Here is a 10,996-nt window from a genome sequence, read left to right as displayed (position 1 = left end):
AATTGTAATCTAAGCTAGCTTTATTTAAACCTACTTCAAGGCATAGTGTTCATTTTTTTGTTAAGGTTTTCGAAGTAAAGCAAAAGGATCGTTATGGATAAAGTTTGATTTTTAAATTCTTCACTTCTGATCACTATCACCAATGGTGCATCGGGTACTCTGCATCAGATCAACAGTGTTTTCTCGATCGTTATTAGCACGACGACCAGTCTTTTGCTCTATGTTCCAATCCAGTGTAATATTAAATAAGCATTAGAGTAAAAAACCGCCAAAATTTATTTCGACCCCCCTGGGAATCAAATCAGGGAATTCCAGAACGATAACAAAACTCGCTAACATCTCCACTTTGGAGGGTAGCACTAATTGATTCGTAGCTTAATTTTAGGACAGGTCAAACAGGTAATACGAGAGTATAAATAATATTATACAAAAACAAATTAATCATGAAGCGAACAGGAACTTACTACCCAAGTAATTTTCTGAAACTACAGAGGAGAAGACATCGGCTGATTCTAGATGACAACAACAAAAAATGTCCTGTTTGTATAAAATGCATAATGAGAAAGCAGAATACATGGCCTGGGTGACGTTATCCATGACAGAAGGACCTACAACCTGAGGACGAGGAGAGCTGACCCCAGCAGTCTACAAAGACAATAAGTAAGGATGTAGCCAGAAAGAAGAAGTATAACATGCATCACATATTACGATTCCTATGAAAGCCTTAAAGGCATGAAAAATGTTGCCTTAGGCTATTATTTTACAATAAATTGTATTCAGTACGCTAAATAGTACCAACCTGTGGGGATATCCTTTTTGCTCGGACCTGGCTTCCTGCTATCCTTGTGCCTAAGAACGAATGTTCTGGTTTGGCCGAGGGAAATAGAGGCTATGGGAGCTGAAGGATCCAATTCAGCTTCGTCATCACGATGCTCACCTATGTGGTCGCTTCCGTTTCTGTATCTAGGACAAAAAATAAATGTAACAAATAGTATTTAGTCCCTTGCTCACTCTTTTAGAGAAACATGAGGTTCTAGGGTTGACATCCAGCAGATACAACGCGTAAAACATGTTTAGATTCTTAGGCGCCGTCTTAATACAACGCTATTACGCGACCATCAAAAGTTCTGGCGAATTTCACTCGTAAAAATCCGCGATTAAACATACAGATCTAGAATAAGTGTCCTAATTGGTAGCGCGAATGGCAATCAGGACACTTATTCTAAATCTGTTTAATCGCAGATTCGTACGAGTACAATTTGCCAGAACGCACGATGGTCGCGTAAACGCGTTGTATTAAGACGACGCCTTAGATATACAACCAAAGATTAGAACTTGTAGCGATCTTTTTACTCGGGATAAAATTATAACTCGGGGAAAAATACAATAAATACTAATGTAGACTCATATTATCTTTTGACATCTCATCAAAGATGAAGAAGAATAAGTCTGGGCATTTACGGGGCTGACGAACGTCATAGGCTGGTTTAAGTGATCACTTTACACACGTGTAAGATTCACTGATTCTACCCATTATTGACAACCACACTACTCAAATTCTTGGAAGTTACGTCAGCCCTGTAAATGCCCAGACTTCCGTATTCTCCTTCATCTTTGATGAGATGCAAAAAAATAATATCAAAAATAACTCCTATAATTGGAGTTAATCCAGATTTGTGAACAAGTATTTGGACACACTCAAAATGTTGTAAATGTATTCTTATAATAATATCCTCTTGATTTGCTGTTTTTTTCTTCTTTTATATACAGCATCAGATATTGCTCTCAAAACCAGAACATCAGTTTCTCTTATGTCGTTTTTCTCGGCTCGCGTGACTGACAAATACGTTGGATCACAGTGCGCATAGGGCTAAAAAAAGTACCGGATTATAGAGATTTTACGCATTGAAAACGGTATAATATACCAATAAGTGTGTGCGTCAGGTTTTTAAGAACAATTGGTAGCAGTTGCTGTTAGCAGTACTGGGAGTGACCTTCTAGTAACACCGGTACAGCCTTCAATGGCGCACAGGTTGTGATTTTAATACTAATGAACGAGTTCCCATTCACACATTTCTGAGTCCGCTGTGACCACAAACAACAAACACTTTATTTCCGAGACATCTGATATTAATTGTTACTTAAATTGGTGAACAACAATTAATATGTTAAATCTTGAAAGTAAAAACGACATTTGAGAGTAGATTTTTATCATTAAAATGGTTTGTATATAATGATTTTTAGTGAATATATAAAACATCTTTGATTGCAGTTTTAAGTAGTAAATACCACTATTATTTTAAGTTAAACTTCAATAAAAATGGATATATTTTACCACTAAGTGACTGCCGAATCAATTAATGAAAGATATAAAACAATTATAGTGCATTTATCTCGGCACAGACTTAAAAACTGATTTTTGACATAACGAAATTTAGACGACATCAGATGTTTTGTTTGATGGATTGAGAGAGAAAAATTATAGATTTTGAATCAGGGATCGAATAAGGGTAAATAAATTATAAAAATAAGGGTAAGTAAATGTACGAAACTAGGGACAAACCACGATATAAATGTTGACTTACAATGTAGGCGATCTCGGCGCTGGCAATAACGAGTAGAACATCAAAATCTCCATATTAATCGTTAACCAATTTCGATGAATGATACATTTAGTAACTTTGTTTAGAGTTTGTTCTACTCGTGGGAAGCGCTAATGTGCCAGCTGTCCTGGCGATCCGACTGGGAATATATATAATAATAATGCATAGTTTGGCCATTACATTGAGTTCGTAACGTAATACATATTAAATTATATCCAATGTCACTTAAGATCACGTAACTTTTACGAGGGCAAATATTATACGTTTGTTCGCACATAATAAAGCATCAAAATGATTTTTACGTGGCCTCACCGGTCATGCATTTCACTACTACTCATAATATAAACGCGCACACACACACACACATATATATATATATATATATATATATATATATATATATATATATATATATATATATATATATATATATATAAATATATATATATATATATATATAAGCATGGGTACAATAAGCAATGTTACAAAGTGTAAAAAGTGATTACAACCAGCCAAAGACAGGTCGCAAGACCTGTAAACGGTAGAATTCCTTATTTTAATATTAATACACTCCTTTATATATGGCGAATTATCAATCGTGTCGGTTTGTGGTCCCGTGGATAGTGTCGCGAACTCGAGTCCTATTCCTCGGTTCGAACCCACTTTACCACAGATTGACATCTATTTCTAATAATGAGCCGCTTAGGCTCACAGAAATAGTATGAAATTGTATTTTATTGTAAATAATAAAAACAAATATTTTTCTCCAAAATAATTAATCATGATGGTAAAAATATTAGGGGGTTGAATTAGTTCTCGTCGTTTATAAAAAAATATATTTCTCTGTGATTTAAATATATTCCTTTCGTTTTTTTTGTTTTCCTGTCTCCCGCTACCTCGAACACCCACATGACACTTTCAACAGCCTCAAGCCGCCTCAAAATTAAGGCTATGGGCCTGGTTCATCGGCAGGGAAACTGGGTCCCGTATGCTCTGAAGGAGAGAGATATGGAAAGTCGACTTTGCATGTGTGATTCACTCTTGCAACGGCATCACAGAAAAGGTTTTTTGCATCGCGTCATCACCAGCGATGAGAAGTGGATCTTCTTCGTCATCTGCCAGCCAGGTCAGCCACTCCCTGCTGAAGCCAGCATTGCAAAACGCAACATTCACGGCTCAAAAACGATGCTTTGCATTTGGTGGAATCAGCAGGGAGTAATTTTTTTCGAGCTTCTCAAAGCAGGCCAAACAGTGACAGCAGAGGTTTACAAGCAGCAAATGATCAAACTGAAAACAGCAATTGAAGAAAAACGTCCAGAATACGCAGCCAGGGACGAGTCGATTCTCATTCTGCACGATAACGCGCGCCCGCATGTTGCCAAAGTGGTAAAAGAACAGATAAACTCCTTCGGCTGGGAGGTTCTGTCACACCCGCCCTACTCCTCTGACGTCGCACCATCCGATTATCATCTGTTTCGGTCCATGCAGCATGGATTATCGGGAGAAATTTTCAAAAGTTATCGAGAAGTCGAGTTATGGGTTGAAAATTGGATTGCCTCAAAAGACAAGGTTTTCGTTTATAGGGGAATACTACTTCTTCCTGAAAGATGGGCCAAAGTAGTCGAGAAAGAAGGGCAATACTTTGAATAAATTCTTACTTTAAATAAAAAAAATATTTTCAATTCAAAATACTACAAAAAACGGCGAGAATTAATTCAACCCCCTATTATTTAAAAAAAAATCCTAAGTGAGGTACCAACCCAGAATTAGTGAAGATTTGGAAACAACATTTTGAGTGTGTCCAAATACTTGTTCACAAAATCTGGATTATCTCCAATTACAGGAGTTATTTTCAAATCTTATTTTTTGACATCTCATCAAAGATGAAGACTTCCATATTCTTCTTCATCTTTGATGAGATGTCAAAAAATAAGTCTTGAAAACATTAAAAATATTGACTCAAAACTAAAAATGCATTTGTTTGCTAAATCATTTCCACTCCGTTTCTCCACTTCAATCGCAGTGAAGCGCCCTGAGGAAGTACTTTACGAAAATGGCGCTATTTAAATTATCCAAATTTATTATTAGTGTTATTATTGTACTAACCTGTTGACTAGTACGAAATCGAATTTGTATCCAGTAATTTGGTATAGTTTGTCCCGAATTCCTTTGACCGCCGAGGGCCACGGGAGAGCTGGTACCGTCAGTCCCGAGAATGTGTACGATATTCCAGGGTCGCCGTAAGCAACCTGCTGACGAGGTATCTGGTGCCATTTACCGAATACCCTGGAAGAAATCTTCATTATCCCGTCTGTCCGACAAAGCGTAAATTTTTCATATTATTTTTGCATCTCATCAAAGATGAAGAAGAATTTGAAAGTCTGGGCATTTAAACTGGTACGCCCATACTTCATCTAGATGAGACGTCAAAAAATAATATAAAAGATAATCCAGATTTGTGAACAAGTATTTGGACACACTCAAAATGTTGCAAGTATAAATTTATTTAAAACTTATCCGTTAAGGCACAGGTTCCCAAACTTTTTTAGTCTGGCGCACCTATGTATATCAAATTTCTCGTCAAAGGGAAAAATAAAATCGCCAGAATGTCCCATCATAGAAAGAGAAAAGAATAAAAATATATCTTACTTCTTAGCACTTCTATCTGTCTCTGATATCTGGGCTGATCACCTTTCCTTCATGTGTAAAACGACCAAGATAACACTGTGTTTATATGACGCAGTGCCCTATGCACCATTGGGGTGCAGATAAGGGTTTAAAAAAAAGTTGAATAAACAGATACGCATAATTTGGCCTCAACTTCCTAAATTTTAAAATCCCTTTCGAAAGTTGCAGGTGATTTTAAATGACATATTGATATGGTAGGGAATTAAAGTATACAACTTACTTGACTCTGGCGAGATCTCCTGAGAAATACTGTAAGGTATTTTCCAGCTCCATAAGTAATTTATCTGCTACTTTTTTATTCATCAGAATGGCGTAATCTAGATTCAGGTCGTCCGAGCTTATTTTACGCCATTCGATCGTGTCACACTCCAGTTTTAGAAAATCCTCCATTATCAAATCTGAAAATAACGAAATTTTTATTACTTTATTATTGACAGCTATACAATCATAACAAGGAATTGGAAAACAATTTCAAAGTACGGTAAAAAAAAAATATGAGGCGAATGTAATTGGAAAAAGGAGCAGAGGAAGACCGAGAAAAACATGGCACGATCAGGTATGCCAAATACTTGAAAGTGGTCAGGTTAGGAGTCGTAATAATCGGCGGGTATGTATGAGGAGATGCATGAACGTGGAAGAGGCGAATAATGCTTGCAAAGACAGAGTGGTGTGGCGTTCTATCCTCTCTGCCTACCCCTGCGGGGAAGCGGCGTGATGGTTAGTTAATGAGTTTTTTGGAAAACAATTTTATTAATCGACTCGGCAGTTACAGGTAGTTGCATTCCATTTTATAGTTAACTTGTCATTTACAAAGTAGTATTTACAAAATATAAGTTAAATATAAAATTTAGATATTTTGTATATAAAAGCATTGTTAACTTTGTGGTATGATTAAATAACACTCCCCTTATCATTCGTTCACTTTGTGTAATATAGACTATATTTGAGTCTACATTTGTCCTGATTATGGAACGATCAACCCGAAACCGGTAGTCATGAATAAGTGTTTTTGAGTGGTATTATACAAAGTGAACAATGAATAATGAGTGTTATAAAATCGAAAAGTACCTTATTTCAACAGAACAGAATGAAAGGTAATGGCGATACTACATATGTATATAGTACATTTATGAAGATTTATTTAAAAATTATCTGCAGAAAAATACGCACCAGTCGGTTGTAAATGGCTTCGTTTTTTTGGTGCTTATGGTCTCCAACTGCATTATTTAACGATTATTGATTCAGATTATTACTAGGACTGTTTACACGTACAGCAGTATACACAGCCTCGTTCTCCTACGTTTTTTGCACTAACAAACCATTTTTTGTGTTTTCTACAGAGTATTATTTTTATAACATACAATACTACTCAATGACGTAGAAAATTTAGTTTGTAACGTTTTCTTTTAAATTTAAATTATGTTGGCTATATTCTTTTAAAAAAAATATTTTGTAAAATTAAAAAATGCAGAGGGTCATTGCTATCGAGAATTGCTATTGAAACGAGCTACTAACCAACGAAATAGCAAAAAACCGAATGTCAAATAATGGACAAAAAAGATAGATTTTTTAAAAGTTCATTGTTTTCCATGTCCTTGTGTAGATACAAATATGCATAAAATTTAAAATTGGCAATATCACTGATGAAATATTAAAAGGAATGAAGAAATTACGAGTGACCATTTCTTAAAACGGATTTTCCTTAAGATATTCAACAAAATAATTGCAATGGAATGCGTGTGCGTAAATACTTAACACAAACATAAGTTTAGTATTACTTAATAGTACTAAGAACAGACATTGAACATCAAGCTTAATTTTTCTGAGAAAGTAATAAAAAATGCTGCTTACTCATCAGACGACAACTCATCGTCTTTGTAAAATATGCATTGAACAATGGAGTAGGTAGCGATAAACGAAGTACTGAGAACGAATGAAATTGTAAAATTGTTTTTAGGAATTCATGAAAAAAACGTGTTGGAGATCACCATCAATACGGAAAAAATACTTTCAATACTCGATACTAATTCAATTCAATACTAGATTTTTAGTGATTTTTTTTTGGAAGGAAGTAAATTACCAATATTCAGGCAAATAGTTAATAAAAATTAGTCTATAATACACATGATTTACAGTAGGACGAAATAGATTGAATGTTAAACCAATTAAAATAACCACTTCTACAAAAGGAGTCGTTACTTAATTCAGTTTTTGGATTCGATCAATCAGTGCACAAATTTGGATCCCTTTAATATTACTCTCGTTCCTTGTCCTCTAGTGATATTCTAGAAAGAGGATATTTACAAGGAAAGAAAGTTATATTATACGGATCCAAATTTGTGCACTGATACATCGAATTAAAAAACCGAATTAAGTAACGACTCATTTTGAAGAAATGGTTATTTAAATCGGTTTTTCATTCAATCTTTGAATTCCTCTTTTCTCCTTTTATATTCTTTATCCTACATAACAACATGCCTTTCTTATTATATCTGCTCACGAACCCAAGTAGCTCTAAATAGGACAAAACTTTGACGTTTTCTTCGAGTTGCTTGGAAGATATTGAATAGTAGCAATAACGCCGCCAATAAACCAACTTTTTTACTAAAAGTACAATAAATAAATCATATAAAACTATAAGCAATATTTGAAACACTAAGTACGCGATTTTCCATTTCATGACTTTATATATTGTAAGTTATGATATAGAACTTATTTCGAGACGTGAATATCGAAGAAAACGGTTCCGATATCAATTCATTTGCATTTTATAATGAGCCAAGAACGTGATACTCTAAAACATATCGCTCACTCCTTTCAACAACGTCATATATCAAAAAACTTGATTTTTCAGGTCATCGTTTTTAATTTTTGAGAATATAATAAAATGCATTAAAAATAAATATCAAGCCAATTACTTTTTACTGTGCATCAGATCATTTATTTTCGTTTATTTGAAAAAAAATAATCAATACCTTTTGTTAAAAATGCAAAAACAAAACTTTCTGCCCTGTAGCGGGTAAATATTTAGTTAAAAATATGCCGCTTTTGCTGGGTACATTTTTTGGGCATTACGAAAATATGCACAATTGAAAATTTACGATTTTTTATATATAATATATGACGTTGTTGAAAGGAGTGAGCGATATCTTATAGGCCTAAAGTAGGTAATTGCAACGCGATAATATGTCTCGATTCTTGATAGGGATAATTCAAATAACATCAGTATTTTGACCTAATATAATGTGAGCTGACAGTTCCATTGCCTCAAATGGGGGACATGATCTTCATGGTGAAACACCGATGTGTGGAAAGGTTATTGGTTATTGCACACTTTATCAGTTCTGATAATGAAATAAGAAACCAAAGAATCCATCACTCCGTCTGATTCATCATAACGGAATATGAGAACGCGTTTATGATTATTTTGTGTCATTTCTTTGTTCAATCAAAATTCTCTAAAACGAACGTTTATATTAAAAAAGTACGTACGTACCTATTTTTAAATAAATATTTCAATATTCTCATATATTATCACGCCAGGATAATGGAAATATGCGAGATCGAAAATGTCGTTAGATGGGGAAGGCAACGAAGGAGACAATGTTGTGCACATGTGAGGAGAATGGAACCATCCAGACTCCCCCACATTGCACTGTATGGCCAACCCCAAGGTAGACGATTCCCGGGCATACCACCAAAGAGATGGATTGACATCTGGGAATCGATATCGCAGGAGGCTAATCCCTCTTAAAAACAGGCCACTAGGCCTACACCAAGAAGAAGAAGAAGAAGAAGAAGAAGAATATGTTCATGTAATTTTTTCCACAGACCACAATTGTTCGAGTACATTCGATGGAATTTCGTGTACATATGTACATACTTCTAAAAACAATTTGCACAGTAAACGAATAAACATGACGAGGCGTAAAACGTTAATATAAAAAAAAAAATGGTGTTAACGGAAATTTTGTAACAAGGGTAATTTTTGCAATGTTCAAAGAGGTGGAAAACTTTAAAAAATGAAGGTATATCCATTTTGGCGGTTATTCAGGAATTCACCCTGTTTTAAAAAAAATGTCTATATTTTATTGCTAAACCGACACTGCATCGATTTTTTTAAATCAAGCTATAATATCATTCTTTGGACTAGCATTTTCTATTTTTGTGTAAGATGAAGGCAGATAAAATAAGGATATCATATTTTTTGTTAACGAATTCCAAGAGCATATTTGGATTTGAATTTTGAGTAAAAGTGACAATCAATACATATTGTACGAGTATATTAAAGTTGTGTTTTATTTTGAAAAAAAGAAGGTATGAATTTAATGTTTTTATTTTAAAAGCAAGAGGCCAAGCCAAAATTCAAAGAAATCTTCAACAAAAATAAAGTAAATGATTATACATTATACATTCTCATATATGTATGTAAATGTAATACTAACATTTGCTTAACACGTTGTCTGCGGACACGGCATTTGCCGTTTTTCGCGGACTGTGTCGGTCAACTGCGGGACACGGCAAATGCCGTTTTTGTCGACTGTCGGTTATCGGCGGGAAACGGCAATATACGGGTTTGTTATCAGCGTGAAATAAAACGCGTTTAAGGGTAATCTGCTACCTGGGTGCTAGGCGATAGTCTGTTGACGTTATTTGAGATGTCTTGTCCAGATTGGCTAGTGTGTCGCTTGTAAAGGCATCCCCAGAAATCTAGAGTTTTTATGCGATCTCAATCTCAAGTTTAGTTTGAACCATTTCACGTATTGGACTATTTTACATACCGCTCGCACTGTTTTGTTTACTGTTTGGTATGTTATTATTTGAATATATAAGTATTGTATAGGGAATGATACCTCGGAGGGGAAGACTATTTTTTATAGTTTACAATGCTTCTAAAATTGTGAAATACGGAATACTTAATTAAAAATTATGATTATAATTTATTTTTGATGATCAAATGTCAATTATGATTTCTTTAAAAATTTCAATCGAAAATATTATTTGGTTTAGAAATTGTGTCAATTTTAAGAAGTGATATATTTTTGCGCTAATCGCGAAAAACACTCGCAATAGGCTAGAGTCTATTGTTCGAAGCGCCCGACTACAATGTGTTAATATCCTTTTTTGATTAATTATTTTTTTTCAAATTGTCATACCAGTTTTTCATGTGTTTTAAAAATATGTTCTCATTCTACGAACTCTCATTTCTTAATTTAAGAATATGGTGTTACATATATTGAAGAACTCATTAAAGTGACGCATTAGCGTGAATTTTATTACACGTAATAGTTTCTTTGAAAAAAAAATATTCCAAGGTTTTTTAAATGAAAAATGTTGACAAAGTTAAAAAACACATATCGCTCACTCCTTCCAGGAACGTCATAAATCAAAAAACTTGATTATTCAGGAGAACGTTTTTAAAGTTTAAAAATATAACAAAATGTACTAAAAATAAATATCAAGCCACTTATTGAACTTTTTACTGTGCAACAGATCTTTTTAGGTAAAACCTGAAGGTTTTTTTCATTTCCATTTGAAAAATATTTAGTATATTTCAAAAAATAATTAAACAATACCTTTTCTTCAAAATGCAAAAACAACACTTTCAGCCCTGGAGCGGGTAAATATTAAGTCAAAGATGTGCAGCTTTTGCTGGGATATAGTACATTTTCTGGGCATTTCGAAAACATGCACAACTGAAAATT

At 34.2% G+C, this 10,996-nt stretch overlaps 1 protein-coding gene across 5 annotated transcripts in view; it reads right to left on the bottom strand.

Moving 5' to 3' along the window:
* The window catches only part of LOC148301804 (DNA oxidative demethylase ALKBH2-like), a 142,192-nt gene that overhangs the window by 5,119 nt on the left and 126,077 nt on the right, over positions 1–10,996 (bottom strand). For 3 of the 5 annotated variants that reach the window (XM_088272682.1, XM_088272683.1, XM_088272684.1), the window contains 3 exons: positions 5,512–5,689; positions 4,710–4,889; positions 800–963 (listed from right to left, as the gene is read on the bottom strand). In XM_088272682.1, the coding sequence (XP_088128808.1) occupies positions 800–963; positions 4,710–4,889; positions 5,512–5,681 (514 nt within the window). In that variant the 5' untranslated portion in view covers positions 5,682–5,689. Of the gene's footprint in view, positions 1–799; positions 964–4,709; positions 4,890–5,511; positions 5,690–7,142; positions 7,200–10,996 lie in introns of those variants that run through there. The other 2 variants (XM_088272681.1, XM_088272679.1) reach the window with 2 other exon arrangements.

This window comes from Brachycentrus maculatus, unplaced genomic scaffold (genome assembly GCF_059751285.1).
Source record: "Brachycentrus maculatus isolate JH-2025_06_01 unplaced genomic scaffold, ASM5975128v1 h1tg000514l, whole genome shotgun sequence".
Lineage (NCBI taxonomy): Eukaryota > Metazoa > Arthropoda > Insecta > Trichoptera > Brachycentridae > Brachycentrus > Brachycentrus maculatus.
Note: the sequence above shows the minus strand (reverse complement) of the source record. Positions and strands in the feature narration are given on the sequence as shown.